At 39.0% G+C, this 16,199-nt stretch overlaps 1 protein-coding gene across 1 annotated transcript in view; it reads right to left on the minus strand.

The window, feature by feature from the left end:
* Positions 1 to 6,642, minus strand: part of GTF2B (general transcription factor IIB) — a 35,019-nt gene extending 28,377 nt beyond the window's left edge. The window contains exons 1-2 of the mRNA XM_077905327.1: positions 6,483 to 6,642; positions 1,683 to 1,789 (exon numbers count right to left, since the gene is read on the minus strand). Coding sequence (XP_077761453.1) covers positions 1,683 to 1,789; positions 6,483 to 6,499 — 124 coding nt within the window. The 5' untranslated portion in view covers positions 6,500 to 6,642. The remainder of the gene's footprint in view (positions 1 to 1,682; positions 1,790 to 6,482) is intronic.
* Between the last annotated feature and the right edge of the window lie 9,557 nt (positions 6,643 to 16,199).

Raw genomic sequence — 16,199 nt, forward strand, 5'->3', positions numbered from 1 at the left:
CGAATTTGATATTATTTTCATATATCTCAAAATATTATTATTCTTTTGAGTTTTTTTTCAACCACTTAAAAATGTAAAAGCCATTCTTAGCAGGCAGGCCATATATACTAAAAGGTGGTGGGTCACAGTATGCCAATCTCAAAATGAACTCATTTTACTACAGAAGGCAATCTAGGATAGAAATGTGACTCCATGCAGACAGTGGAGCTACACTACCACACTAAACTTGAGTTTCTCATCTCTGAAACGAAGATATTAGTAGTACTTATCGCAAAGGTTTCTCTGAGGATAAACTGAGTTGAATACATAAATCATTTAAAACAGTGTCCAGCATATTTAAGCTATTAATATTGCTTCCTGAATAGAATTCGATTAATTATAAGTGGATTATAGTTCCTATTAGTGACTCTGTATGATTTAAAACTTCCACTGAAAAAAAAAAAACAAAAAAAATAAAAAAATAAAACTTCCACTGGAGGTCTGAGGAGAGCAGTCTACTTGGATGAATACTGCCAATGTCCTCCAAGTAAGGCAATTCCACAATGTATCACCACCAATGTTTCTGTTACACGTCCCATAATCCTACTAGCACTTTCATTTCTAAGTATTTCAACTGGCTAATAAGTCTCACTCCTTTTTTCAAGGGCTAGCTACAACCTCCCCCATAAGATTAATTTTTGAACAGACCATTTCTCTTCAAAAGTTTGGCTATATATCTGGATAAGTGAGCAAGTAGAAACAAAATGAAAATGTTAAGCAGTGTTTTTGACAATAACAATCTTATACCAGAAATTCATAAAGAAATCATTCTATATAAGCAATTGGATCCGTTAACTAAAAGGCCTTGGGTAAGATTCAGTGCAGATACACCTTTATTACCCTAAAACAAATCTCGTTTAAATATCTAAAAGCCACAAAAGTTGGATTAAATTTATTCATTTTTTTTAAAAGATGTATTTCTTTCTTTTTAGAGAGAGAGAGCAGGGGGAGGGGGGCAGAGGAGGAGGAACAAGAGAGAGAGAATCTCAAGCAGATTCTGCACTGAGCATGGAGCCCAACATGGAGCTGGATCCCACAACCCGGAGTTCATGATCTGAGTCAAAACCAAGAGTCAGATGCTTCACCCAGGCACCCCTAATTCATTATTTTATAAAAATAAGTGTCACCACCCCCCCCCACTCTGCTCTCAACAAATACTTAAGACTAAGAGGGGTTCAGGAGGGACTCCTGGGTGGCTCAGTGTGTTAAGTAACTGCCTTTGGCTCAGGTCATGATCTCAGGGTCCTGGGATCCAGCCCCGCCTCAGGCTTTCTGCTCAGCGGGAAGTCTGCTTCTCCCTCTCCCTCTATACTTGCACTCTCTCACGTAAATAAAATCTTAAAAAAAAAAAAAAAAAAAATGAAGACTAAGGACTGAAGGTCTTTTGGATTGATTGTCTCAAATTTAAATGTTCTTTCATATCCAACATCATGAAATATATGCATTTGTATAGGCAATAAAATATGGTATCTCTGATTTTAGACTTTTTTCCCCTAATTCTTTTTGTATGTTGGTTGTAAAATCATTAAGAATTACCTGTAGGGGAAAAAACAAAATGTATTCATTAAAAGAAACTTCAGGAAATGCACAAAAGCAAAGTACCCAAAATAGTGATTTCACTTAAAACCATAGTAACTGCTCACCTACAACCAGGCCACATTCTGGACAGATCATATCACCAGCTCTGTAGTCCTCCACTAAAATCGCATCTGGATGGTTTGGACACGTGACTCTTGGAAGAGCATCCAAACTAAATGAAGAAAAAAAAAATTTTTTTTTATATTCTCCCAATGTAACAAAGTAATCTTTTAGGGGGAAGGAGTAAAGGAAGATTTGAACAATTCCCCAATACTATACATGTGTAATACACTTAAGCTAAATCTGCAAAGTAAACATCCCAGTTAGCTAACTTTTAATTCCAGCTACTAATTAACAGATAGATTCCATTCCATTACAATTGTTTATTCTAAGAACAGTTTCAGGTCTGCAGACATTAAAGGCTTTAAAAACCTAAAGGGAAAGCAAGTGTTTTTTCTTTTAATAGGTAGATTACTTTGATTTTTAAAAATCTTGATTAGCACAGAAATGACTAGCTACCATACTAACCTGTGACATTTACATATAATCATCTGGTTTGTGTGACTTACCATTTATTTTTCTAGTCAGAATACATTTCAATTCCTTTTTTTTTTTCCTACTTGTCGAATATCTTAGTAATAGATTTAGAATAGCAGACCGAACCTAACAGGTAGATAGAACGGAGGATGTGCCTGCTGCATCTGCTGAACTTAACACCTGAAGATTTCATTTAGTCAAAAAAATGAGTTGCTACCATTCAAGAAATGGTTTCAAAAGCTACTTTTTAATCTATTTGTGATAGTACTAATGTGCTCAATTATTCTATTTTGAAAATCAAGCAGTTTGGGAAAGACCCATCAATCTTAAAGGACACAAAATCAGTTTTAAAAAGCAACAAAGAGGGGTGTCTGGCTGGCTCAGGTGGTAGAGAATGTGACTCCTAATCTCAGGGTTGCGAGTTCAAGCCCCACACTGGGCATAAAGCTTACTTAAAAAAAATTTTTTTTTTAATAAAAAGCAACAAAGATATTTAACACAGATTTAGTAGTTATTTCTCTCACAATAATTAAACGTTTGGTATCATGGAAAATAAGCCCTCTTTAAAAGTTCACTTGAGGGACACTGACTGGGTGGCTCGGTGGTTGAGTGTCTACCTTTGACTCAGGTCATGATCCCAGGGTGCTGGGATGGAGTCCTGCATCAGGCTCCCCGTGAAGAGCCTGCTTCCCCCTCTGCCTGTGTCACTGCCTCTCTATCTCTCATGAATAAAGAAAATCTTTAAAAAATAAAAATAAAAGTTCACTTGAAATACTACAGCACAAGGTTAAATTACGGCCATCGCAAATATACATCTAAAAGACATTATTAAACATTCTTACAGTAAGCAAACAGATCGTTGTAGTTCGGGTAAATTTTTCTAACATCAGCAAATATAATTCAGAATATCAACTCTCAACATAGGTGATTCCCACTGAATAACTGATAAAATAATCCACATCCCAAAATGTATAAATTCAAGTTAACCAGAACATGTCTTGGATCTGTTCATTGGGAAATGGGGGAATAGAAGTTTGTTTTATAAATTCATATTAGGAAAATATTTTTTAAATTATGACATAAATTAAGAGGTTAGTATGAATTATGAAAAACTATGTTGAAATAAAGGAAAATCTTAACAGAGTAACAATAATTACAAATAGGCAGCCATACGGCACAAAGCATACAAAGATAAGGCCATATATTTTGCACTATTAAAAAGTAGAATTATCTTGTATGTATGCATATAAATGATATATAAACATCTCAAAGATATGCTAAGTGAAAAAAGTTAGATTTTTTTTCTTAAAGATTTTATTTGAGAGAGAGAGGGACAATCTGAAGCTAACCCTGCACTGAGCACAGAGTCTGATGTAGGGCTCAATCACACAACCAGGAGACCAAGACCTAAGCTGAAACCGTGAGTTGGACGCTTACCCGACTGAGCCACCTAGGCACCCATAGGGATTTTATACAAAACTAGAAAAAGTATGATAACAGTTATATGCAGTAACAAAGATGATTCTCAAAAATACTGATCAAAAGAAAGTAGGCAGAGGAAAACAAACCACTTATATAAACCTTAAAGTGGGCAAAATAAATCTATGGTATTAGAAGTTGGGATATGGTTATGTTTGGAAAGGGGGTAATGGCTGAGGGCACAAGGAGGCTTCCAGGGTGCTAGTGGCAATTAATTTCTTGACCGGGGTGGTAGCTATGTCTATGCGCTCATTTTTAACTGAACTGTGCACCTAAAATGTGTGCTAACTTCACAAAAATGGTAAAAAGGTAGCAACCTGTTTACAATGGACTTTGGGGGAACAAGAGAGATTGGCACTGTTAAACAAGTTCGTTAAACTATTAGGAAAACACCAAGAAACTGGTTATGATGGCTGCTTTCAGGGGAGAATTAGATGGCTGAGAGCTAGGCAAGAAACGAAACTTCTTTTCACTTTTGTTTTTGTACTACTGTGTGTTACGTATCCAAAATAAAATGAATCATGAGGGGCAGCCCTGGTGGTGCAGTGGTTTAGCACCGCCTGCGGCACAGGGTGTGATCCTGGAGACCTGGGTCGAGTCCCATGTCGGGCTCCCTGCGTAGAGCCTGCTTCTCCCTCTGCCTGTGTCTCTGCCTCTCTCTTCTCTCTCTGTGTATCTCATGAATAAATAAATAAAATATTAAAAAATAAAAAAAAATAAAATAATAAAATAAAATGAATCATGATACAGCAGTCAACTTTAATTAGAATATCCACAAGAGTAATCAAAAAGGAGCCACAAGAGTAGGGCAGTGGGGGAAGGAGGAGAGAGAAATGAAAGAGAAAGAATGGAGTAAACAACCACCCAACACATTAAAACAATTCAGAGTACCTATGGAGCCAGATAAACCCAAATCTCACTTTATAACGATCACTTATTGGGTCCCCACTGTGTGCCTAGTGCTACACATATTATTCATTTTCATAGCAACCCTGCAAAATAAAGGTTATTTCCCTTCTAAAGATTAAGCTTATAGAACGATTAGCCTGAAATTACAGAAAAATGGTGGAGTTTAGACTTGAACTCACAACATTTGTGTTTTTCTCTGTGAAAACACCAGGCAGTTTCATAATCTAGTAACTATTCTCCCTCAAGGGGGAAAAAAAAACAAACTAAAAGGCAGAAATACTAACATTTTACCTTTGTTCTCACCCGTAGAAAATTTAGAGATGGACAACTCAATGACACATAGATTTAAGACCTGGACGTGTCCAGAAACAATTTATTTCAAAAATTATTTTTTAACAAATGAAGAAAATAAAGACACACAATGGTAAGTGTATTCTTTTGATAAAGAATCTAGCACATGAACTTAACTACAGTTAACTGTTGCAAATTTTTCTTACAAAATTCCTGTCCTATCCTATGGAAAAGCTGTGCCCAAGTGTGACCACATTTACTTTTCAGATCTACTGCCCTAAGACGTGGTAGTTAGGTGTCTTCAGGAAGCTCAAGTTTTCCACTTACCTACAAGAAAAGCCTTTCCCAACAGAGCCACACCCAGACCGAATGATTGAGTATTCAATCACAGAAGTACAATCAGTAAACAAGAGTGTCCCTGGCTTTGAGTGGTTTCCAAGTTGTTTTAGCTAACACTGCCTCCCCCAACACCGTTTTTTTTTCCCCCTTAAAAAGTACAGTAACATAAAGCAGTAAGTCTTAGCAGTACCACAAAAGGGCCCGGACTTCTCCAGTTTGCTGTTTTGTGATACTGGCTTTTACTGGGAACTCAATTCTCACAGAGGATAACAAATTCAAAAAAATTATGCCAGTTACCTCCCCAGAAGCTATAGAACTTGACACTTTCAATACATTATGAGCTAACTAGAGGCCAGCTGCGTGGTAACAGGAAACTGATAAGGGATTCTACACTCTGTTCTGACATTGACCTTGGAAAAGTCAACACCGGCATGACTCAGTTTACACTTATGCAAAAATACTAATATCTACCTCGTAGTGGTAATGAGAGACTTAATTAGGGTCTACAAACATTTTTTTCGGACCACAGGATTAAAGGCTGTCTTTAAGGGCACTGCACTTATTTCCTGTAGATAGGAGTATATCACATTAAAAAAAAAAATATCTTAGTGTTAAAAAAAAAAAAAAAAAAAAAGACTTAGTAACTTCCCAGCGTATGTAAGCAATTGTCTGCAGGCAAGATTTTCTTCAGGAGAATGCAGAAGACCTCTGTAAAAATATAAACCTCTTAGAAGGGAACTTCTCAACTCTTCGGAAACGCCCCCAGCTTCCATTTCGGAAGGCCTCTGGGACGGTAATCAGTTCCCCTCGGGCTGACGTCCCTAACTCTACAGCTGTCAGATCGACAGGGGCCTGGAACTAACCCTTTCCCGCTTTTTGGAAAGGATCGTGGGCTGGTTGAGCCACAGCTGGAAAAACAAGCGTAGAAAAAAATTAACACACACAAAAAAAACAAAAACAAAAACACCACGGTTAAGATACCCACCCCCCCCACCCACCCCCAAAAAAAGACGCGAAACGAGGGGGGGCTGGGGACACAGCGGCCCTCACAGGGTGGCGGCCGGACGAGCTCACGAGCCAGGACGTCGGGTGGTACCGCCGCTGTGGGAGCGCCGCGGTCGGCAGCCCCTGCGCCGCCCCTGACAGCCCTGCCGTCTGGAAGCGCCTTTGTCCGGCTCGGCCAGCCAGTCCACCGCCTCCCCCCGCACCTCCGGAACGCTCTGCCCGACGCGGCCCCCCGGGGCCCGCCTGCCCACTCTGGCACTCTCCGCCCGCCCCTCAGCGAGCGCGGCTCGGCCGGACGTACTAACCGGCTGGTAGACGCCATCTTCACGGCCCCCGCGGCCTCAGCGACGAGCCGACCGACGCGCCAAGAACAGGAAGCGACTGTGGCGACGGGACGCTCCGAGCCCGGCTTTTATAGAGCGAGCCTCCCACGTGGTCATAATAGGGCGCGGCTACGGGTCGGGAGAGGGGCCAACAAAAGTGAGCTTCTGGGTGCCACGTGCTTCGCGTTTTTTTTTTCAATCTTCCTATTGCGTTGCCTTGACTTGCTGTGCTGCGGCGCGAGCCAGCTCGACGACCTGCGGGGGTTCTCGCGGTGACTCTAGGGCGGGCCGAGTTCAAACCCGGAGACAGCCCGGGCCCGGCGGGGGCTGCAAAGCCAGCATCCCCGAAGGCGCACCCTCCACCGCCCCGCTCCCTCCCCGCCGGGGGTTCGAGCGCAGTCCTTACTCGTGCTTAGGGGCGATTCCACTTAAGGAATTAGGAGTCAAGAGGGAGATTCACCTAAGTCCGCCTGAACAGGTGTCAATGTCGGCTCTGCCGTCGGCTGCCGAGCTGTTTCTTCTCCCCTTTGGGTGCAAGCGGGGGCCCCCCTCTGCTCCGCAGGCGCTTACCGAGTTGGCGGGAGGTGGAGCAGGCCCTCGGGAGGGCGCTCGGCCCTCGCCTCGGAGGCCGGGAGAGGTCGGCGCAGGCCTGATTTTTTTTTTTTTTTTTTTCGTGGCCTTTGCAAAATCTGGTTGATTAGCCGAAGCACAGAGAGCTCCGTGGAAGGTTCCATGCCCCAGAAGGACCCTCGGTTTATTACTTAGCCAAACTAACATCAGGACAGTGGTAATAAATAACAATAACCTCGCCACCCATCTGCTGAAAATAAACCAACCTTGACCCTGTGGGAATCAGAGGAAAGAGGGTGCTCCAGGTTTCTATGGGGATGAAGACAGAATATAGTGGCTGCTTTGTTCACTTGGGCTTGGGGCTTACATGCCACTGAGCCCTCATTGTATTCTTGAAAGGTGGGAAAGGCTCACTTCCTTAGAACAAGGGTGTGAGAAGCAGAAGTTTAGGAACTGAAATCCAGCTGGAGAGGAGAGAGTAGTTTTTTCTTTTTTCTTTCTTTTTTCTTTTTTTTCTTCTCCCAGTCTTCCAATCTGTAATTCTGTAATTTAAAAACTTGACTACTTGACTGTACTTTGGCTGGTGGGGGGTGGGAGGTGAGGGTCTCTCTTAATACCTGGAAAAGTTTCACAAATAACAGTTCATTTCAGCTGTGCCAAATGCAACCAGAAAAAGGGTTGGGGGTGCCCCCCCCCCCCCATGCAGGCAGGACGTTTTTTATAGATAGAACACCTTGACTTGGAAGAAGAAGGGGGAGACCAGAAGGAGGACAGCTAGGCCCTTCTGGAAGATCAAGAATAAGGACCTATATCACCTAGTGGGCATGCGGTAATGTTTGCAGAAGAAAGAAATCAGAGAAGTTGAAACCCGGGAGGAAAGAAGCTGGACGGCCTGTTAAATTACTTCTGCCCCACCTGGAGAGTCTCTTATCTGTCATAAGCCAGTTAGGATTTCTTTTTGTTAAAATAGAAACAATTTAGGTAGGCCATTCTTGTGTTTGTACAACACTGGCAATTTATATAGCATCTCATCAACATTTATCCCATTTAATCTTTACATCTGATCCTGGGATTAAAATACACAACTACGCACACACACAAGCACATAGAGTTGGGGTCTTATCACCTAGGAATCAATGACCCAGATTAGTGTTTACAAAAAATTCCGGTTTGTTAGTATCGTCATTTCTAGTTAACTTAAATCTGTGAATGAATTAAGTAAAATAACTCGTTCAAATCAACTATTTAAATTAACTCATCTTTTTAACTTAAATACTTATTTTAAAAGTTCGTATTACTACAATGAAGTCAAAATTGATGTGCTAGTACTTCTTTTTTTTTTAATTGATGTGCTATACTTCTTCTAAAGTATAAAATGCTTTACATAGCTAATAAATTATTTTTTACAAGTTGTGATCCATCTAGGTATATTTTTCAAAAATTTATTGAGGTATTACATACTATAGAATTAACCTGTTTAGAAATCAATGACATTTGGTAATTTAAAGGGTCTTTTTTTTTTAAGATTTTAGTTTTAGGTAATTTCTGCACCCAATGTGGAGCTTGAACCTACAATCCTGAGGTCAAGAGTCACATGCTCTACTGACTGAGCCAGCCAGGCTCCCCTTTAGTAATTTTAAGAACTTGTGCCTGTATCTCTAATCCAGTTTTAGCACATTTCCATCATCCCAATAAGAGCACTCATGCCCATGTACAATTCATGCCAGTTGGACTTCCAGCCCCAGGAATCAACCTTCTACTTTCTGTCTCTGTAGATTTATCTTTTCTGGACTTTTTCATGTAAATGGAATCATACAATATGTTGTCTCTTATGTCTGGCTTCTTTTACTTGGCGTTATGTTGTGGAGGTTCATTAAATCTCTCTTGTGGCCTCACTATTGGAAACATTGATACTGAAGTATCCGTTAATGTGAAATTGGAGAAAATAACATTTTCCTAACCTAAGCAAAGTTTGACAAATATTTGTTTGGAAATTGTATGACATACTCTGCTAGACAAGGAAGAAAGGAGGATTGAGTGAAATGTTTGACCAGATTGGACTTGGACCCTTGGAAATGGGATGAAATGCCTAGAATATTAGATAAACTTCATGTGCCCTGTGTAATATATATTACTCCTAGAAATGTGTGAGTTTTTTAGAGGTATAATGTAATGAATCTTTATGTACCTCTCTTCCTGATTGAATAATTATCAAGACTTTGCCACATTTGTATCATGTATCCTTTTCTTCCTTCATGTCTTTCCTTGATAAAGCGTTTTATTTTATTTTAGTTATTTTTAATAGGCTCCACACCCAACGTCAGGCTTGAACTTATGATCCTGAGATAGTCACATGTTCTACTGACTGAGCCAGCCAGGCGCCCCTAAAGCATTTTAAAAACACATCCCATCTATCACCTTGGCTCATACATATTTTAGTGTGCCTGTCTAAAAAATATGGACCTGTCAACCTTTTTATTATAACATTATAATGCTTACTATATTACCAATGATATCTTTACACACTAAATTTTCAGTTGATGATTGTCCTGGGCCTGCTTTGTGGGGGTTTGGTTTCATCAGGCAGAAAAATAAGACCCTGCTGAAGGTGGCAGGGAGCCAGAGAGGGAAAAGGAGGACTCCACATGGAACTGCAAGGACTGAGGTCCTTATGCATCAGGCCACCTGTAAGGTACCTCACATTCCTTCAGTTATCTCATTCTTGGTTATCACATCAGGCAAGATACTATTATTCTCCTTTTAAAGGCTTAGAGAGGTTGAGTAAATAAAATGCCCAGAGTCACATGATAAGTTAGTGGTAGAGGTAGAAATCAAAACCAGAGATGCCTGACTCTAAAATTTTCCCCCTTCTATGCAGGCCAACCGCATAACTGATACTGCAGGACTGTATTTTGGGGCCCAAAGGACTGTTCCTCGGAAAATGGAGGTTATATTTGTAGAGGCATTCACTATCCTTTTGACTCTTGAATAAAGGCAAAGTTTTCTTTAAATTCACATAGAAGTAGTAATAAATATTAATAATCGTGAAATTAGTAATAGTAACATATGCTCATAAAGTGCTTGCTATGTGCTAAGTACTATTTTCAGACTTTGCACATATTCATTTAATCTTTACAACAACTCTATGAGTTGTCTATTCTTCTTGTCCTCATTTTATAGATAGGGACATTGAGACACAGGATGGTTAGGAATAGCCTCAAATCACACAGCTAGTAAATGGCAGACCCAGGGTTTGAACCCTTGCAATTTGGCATCACAGTCCATGCAATATGCCTCCTACTATAAACTCAATGTACAGAAATTCAGTTTACAGACTTTAATATCAGGGAATGGATTCAACAAGCAGTGTACCTGCAGCAATCATGTGGGCTTGATTTTATGGGACAGCTGTGCTCTAAAATATTCTGATCAGCTGTTTGCATAAGGATACTTGTGTTTGTCAGCCCATGCGCTGCGTACACTGAAATGTGCCTGGCTCATATCCCATCACTAAATGTACTTGCATATGTGATCCTGAATTTAACTTTTCCATTTGTTTGTTGATTTATGTGACATCTTTTATTCCCCAGTATTGGCAGCTTGTCCTCCACTTGAGAATAAAGCTTGGTTTTCACTGAATAAAGTCAGTAGCTTCTCCACATGCTGAAGTAGAACTTAGGCTTAAAACATTAATAATATATATATGGAAAATATTAACTGTCACTTATCTCCTTACAGGATCAGGGAGGAAGATTCCTAGAAATTAATTTATTTTCTAATTCAATGTTCAGTGAGCAGTAACTTTCTTTTAAACTTCTAACTTACTCTGATAAAAGCAAAACAGAACAAAAGAACTTTAAAAGATTCATATTAATAGCCTAATGACTCTTAAAATTAATATTTTTCCAAAAAGATATCATTTGGCATTAAGCATCAAAAGTTATGCTGTCCTGTTAAGTGCTGTTTTATTCTGTCTTAAAACTAATGTTGCTCCTAAAATACCAACTTTCTAATTTTACAATGAAAAATAAGGGGAAATTGAATGATATATGAGATTATAATTTCCTAAAAATGTGTTTTTAGATAAGATTTATCTCTAAAGTTCTCTAAACTTTGGTTTTTTGAGTGCCCTGATGAACTATGGGGGAAAATGAGAACATAAAATATGTTCAGGGATCCCTGGGTGGTGCAGCGGGTTGGCGCCTGCCTTTGGCCCAGGGCGCGATCCTGGAGACCCGGGATCGAGTCCCACATCGGGCTCCCGGTGCATGGAGCCTGCTTCTCCCTCTGCCTGTGTCTCTGCCTCTCTCTCTCTCTGTGACTATCATAAAAAAAAAAAAAAAAAAAAAAAAACATGTTCATATTCATGGGACCTGTGACTGACACTTTCTTACAGACTAAATTTTTTACATTAGATATTTGCTGTTTCCATGAAAATCACATGCTAAAAATCTTATTGTGTAAAATAAGTATCTGGGCACCTGGGTGGCTCAGTGGTTGAGTGTCTGCCTTTAACTCAGGTCATGATTCCGAAGTCCTGGGATTGAGTCCTGCATCAGGCTCCTTGTGGGAAGCCTGCTTCTCCCTCTGTCTATGTCTCTGCCTCTCTCTCTGTGTGTCTCATGAATAAATAAACAAAATCTTAAAATAAAATAAAATAAAATTAAATTAAATTAAAAAGTACCTATTTTCAAAGAACCTCATGCGATTTGAATATTAAATGAAAACTCTGAAAGTATTAATTATGAAGGATGACTACATGATGAGAATATAAAATTGTGCCTTTCATTACTGTCATGCATTGCTCACTATTATAAATTGATACAACCTTTTAGAAAGCAATCTGGCATTACCCCAAGAATGATTTAGTGGTTAAAGCCTCTTGAGCCAGTAATCCCACTTCTGAGAACCAGAGTAAGGAAATAATCTAAAATATGAGACACTGTGTTCATGAAGATGTCCGTTGCAATGTTATTTATGATAATATAAGATTGGAAGCAAGATAAATGCTACAAATAGGAAAATTGTAGCTTTGGTAATAATACTATAAAACAGGAAGCAATCTTTATCTTTGAAATAGGAAACAATATACAGAAGGTCCCTTAAGTCTTTTTTTCAAGTGGTAAACCAATGTATATACCAAGGATCTGTTCTAAGCAATGCTTGGCCACAGCTGATTCTGTTATTTCAGATGCCTGGAAGGAAGCTGCAGTGAGCTCACCGAGGGCTGAGTCATCATAATTTTCCTCCGACCTTGTGACTAATCCTTTGCACAAAGAAGACATCCAGTATATGTTGGTTTGTGTGAGTTATTGGTTGAATGAATGAAATAATATATTTAAAATATCATTATTCTGACTGTTCTTCACAATAATTAGATCAAATTAGTGAGGTTTACCAAGAGGGTTTTCCCAATTGTAGCTTTTCCTTTTTTTTTGTTTTTGCTTCCTTCATGCTTTCTTCCTTCTACAAAACTATCTATTATACCAGCTCACTCTAGCTATTTTCTGACCTTTCCTACCTAGCATTTTTCTATTTTTCTCTTTCACATTAATAAGATAAGAAGACCCTAACCCACACTTGGAAAGTAAAGCATTTGCTACCCACTGTTGTACCAGTGATCTTAGTCAAAATGTGTAGACTGCTCAGTGCCTATGTTTAAACATCACAAGAGTCCCTGCTATTACTACTGGTATTATGATTATCTGTGTACTAACAGTGTACTCACTGCTAAACCAAGTCTCTTAATGAGTGTGACAGTAAGATAACCAATTCCCAAATAGAGCTTAATAGAGGTGATGTTTGGTACACCATCGGTTATACAGAATACTTTTACTTGGGGTGGCTTTTTTTCAAGTTAAAGCAAAACCAAAATAAATTTGAATGTAGCTTCTTAATTAAAATGACAAAGCTCGCAATGGGTTAGACATCTTCCATTGTTTTAATTACTTTATTTTATGACATTTGCATCAAGATGCAGTGTAAAAGCTGCATAACAGGCCCATGTCGCTTTTTGCATTTATCTGTTCTGAACATTGAGGCTAACTATGGAAACTCTCATCAAATGCTCACTTTTTGCAGGTCTGTGGATTATCATCTTTACTCTTTCAGTCCAGTTAAACTCTTGCCATACTCTGACGTTATTGCCTATTTTGCAAATGAGGGATTGGTTATATCTTTCTGCTTTCTTTCCTGTTATGTGGAAACTAATGTTAAAAAAAAAAAAAAAAAAAAAAACCTTCCCCACAAGCCCAAGGTCATGAGTTTGATTTTACAATAGAAATCCTGAGAATTTCCTGCCAAACTAAATGGTCACAAGTCTCTACATCTAAAATAACTAGACTTGTTTGATTCTTCCAAATTTTCATAAAATTGTTCCAGGGTAACATATTAGCTACACTTCGACAAGAGCTAAAGTTAAGTTAATAAGAATTTAGGTATGGTTTGCTTTCAAACTACTAAACTACACTGTGATCATATTTTTAAGTACTTTTTTTAGAACTCAAAAGTATTTGGATTTATTAATGGAAATTTACTTTTTCATTAATTGTAAATCCTAATTATGAAATCAAAGGAAGAGAAAGATTATGTGACTTCTAAAGATCAATTGCCAAACACCGTAGACACCTACTCCCATATCCTGAACAAAACGTGAAGTCTAAAGCAGGGAGGGGGGCACCGTAACACACTGGTGGCCATTCACTTCCTTAGACTTCCCAAACTCCCTGCCACCTCAGCACTTTGGTCAAATGATGGCGCTGTTTACAGCTCAGTTGACACTGCCATATTGCAATTGCATAAGCACTGGGCCTGTTTAAAATATTAAACACATTTTTTAATTTGGGGAAATTAAAAGTATTTATAATTCTGAGCACAAGAAAAACTGTGTTAAAAATTTTACATGTTCCAATATCTAATTTGCACATTCAGATTCATGTAAATGTACCCATATTGTAGCCGAGGCATATTAATCTACTTATGTGTTTTTGGTTTTTTTGTACAAACAGATCATATTCAGTAGTCTATTAGTTATTTTTCAAGTGACATAAATGAAATGCATTCTTTGACAAGATATCATAATTTATTTAAATACACCACCAATAATGGAGGAATTGGTTCTTTCCAGGTTTTTTTGGTATTATAAACAATGTTGTCATGAACATTCTTGTTCATGAGTGAATGTTTACATGTTAAAAGAGCATAAAATACCTATTACTTTTTAAAAAGATTTTATTTATTTATTCATGAGAGACATAGAGAGGCAGAGACATAGGCAGAGGGAGAAGCAGGCTCCCTGTGGGGATCCCAATGTGGGACTCTATTCTGGGACCCCAGGATCATGACCTGAGCCAAAGGCAGAAACTCAACCACTGAGCCACCCAGGTGCCCTAAAATACCTATTCTTCTGAAGCTGGTCCTAAAAATAGAAATGGATGGAAAACTTCCAAACTCCTTCTACAAGGCTAGCATTACCTTGATTCCGAAACCAGACAAAGATCCCACTAAGAATAGAGCAATATCCCTGATGAACATGGATGCAAATATTCTCAACAAGATACTAGCCAATAGAATCCAATGGTACATTAAAAGGCTTATTCACCACGATCAAGTGGGATTTATTCCTGGGCTTCAGGGGTGGTTCAGTATCTGCAAAACTTTCACTTTTTGCACACAACATGATGTAGAAAGCCCAAAATAGCAACACGCAGAAGAATGAAACTAAACAACTTTCTGACACCATACACAAATTAATGTGATACACCACATTAATAAAAGAAAAGAACCATATGATCCTCTCAATAGTTGCAGAAAAAGCATTTGAGAAAATATAGCATCCTTTCTTGATTAAGAACCCTCAAAAAGGGATTCCTGGGTGGCTCAGCGGTTTGGCACCTGCCTTTGGCCCAGGGTGCGATCCTGGAGTCCCTGGATCGAGTCCCGTGTCAGGCTCCTGGCATGGAGCCTGCTTCTCCCTCCGCCTGTGTCTCTGCCTCTCTCTCTCTCTTTCTCTATCTATCATAAATAAATAAAATCTTAAAAAAAAAAAACCCTCAAAAAGTGGGGACAGGAGGAACATACCTCAACATCATAAAGGCCATATACAAAAGACTCAGTCTCAATGGGGAAAAACTGAGAGCTTTTTCCCTAAGATCACGGACATGAAAGGATGTCCGCTCATAACACTGTTGTTCAACATAACACTGGAAGTCCTAGCCATAGCAATCAGACAAAAAGAAATAAAAGTCATCCAAATCCGCAAGGAGGAAATCAAACTTTCACTCTTTGCACACAACATGATGTAGAAAACCCAAAAGACTCCACCAAAAAATTACTAGAACTGATAAATGAATTCAGAAAAGTTGCAATATATAAAATCAACATACAGAAATCTGTTTTATTTCTATACACCAATAATAAAGCAGAAGGAGAAATTAAGGAATTCATCCCATTTACAATTACACCTAAAACCATAAGATACCTAGGAATAAACCTAACCAAAGGTGAAAGATCTGTACACTAGGGATGCCTGGGTGGCTCAGCAGTTGGGCATCTGCCTTCAGCTCTGGATGTGATCCGAGGTCTGGGGATCGAGTCCCACATCGGGTTCCCTGCGAGGAGCCTGCTTCTCCCTCTGCCTATGTCTCTGCCTCTCTCTTTCTGTGTTTTTCATGAAAAAATAAATTTTTAAAAATCTTTAAAAAAGAAAGAGCTTGGGGATCCCTGGGTGGCTCAGTGGTTTAGTGCCTTTGGCCAGGGTCGTGGTCCTGGGGTCCCGGAATCGAGTCCCACATCGGGCTCCCTGCATGGAGCCTGCTTCTCCCTCTGCCTGTCTCTCTCTCTCTCTCTATCATGAATAAATAAAATATTAAAAAAGTAAAAAATGATAAAAATAAAAAATAAAAGAAAGAGCTTTACACTGAAAACTATAGAACTATAGTTCTATAGAAAACTATAGAACACTTATGAAATTGAAGAAGACATAAAAAAATGGAAAAACATTCCATGCACATAGATTAGAAGACCAAATATTGTTGAGATGTTTATACTACCCAAAGCAATCTACACATTCAATGCAATCCTAATCAAAATAGTACCATCATTTTTCACAGAGCTGGAACAAACAATCCT

The sequence above is a fragment of the Canis aureus genome, chromosome 8 (assembly GCF_053574225.1).
Source record: "Canis aureus isolate CA01 chromosome 8, VMU_Caureus_v.1.0, whole genome shotgun sequence".
Taxonomy (NCBI): domain Eukaryota; kingdom Metazoa; phylum Chordata; class Mammalia; order Carnivora; family Canidae; genus Canis; species Canis aureus.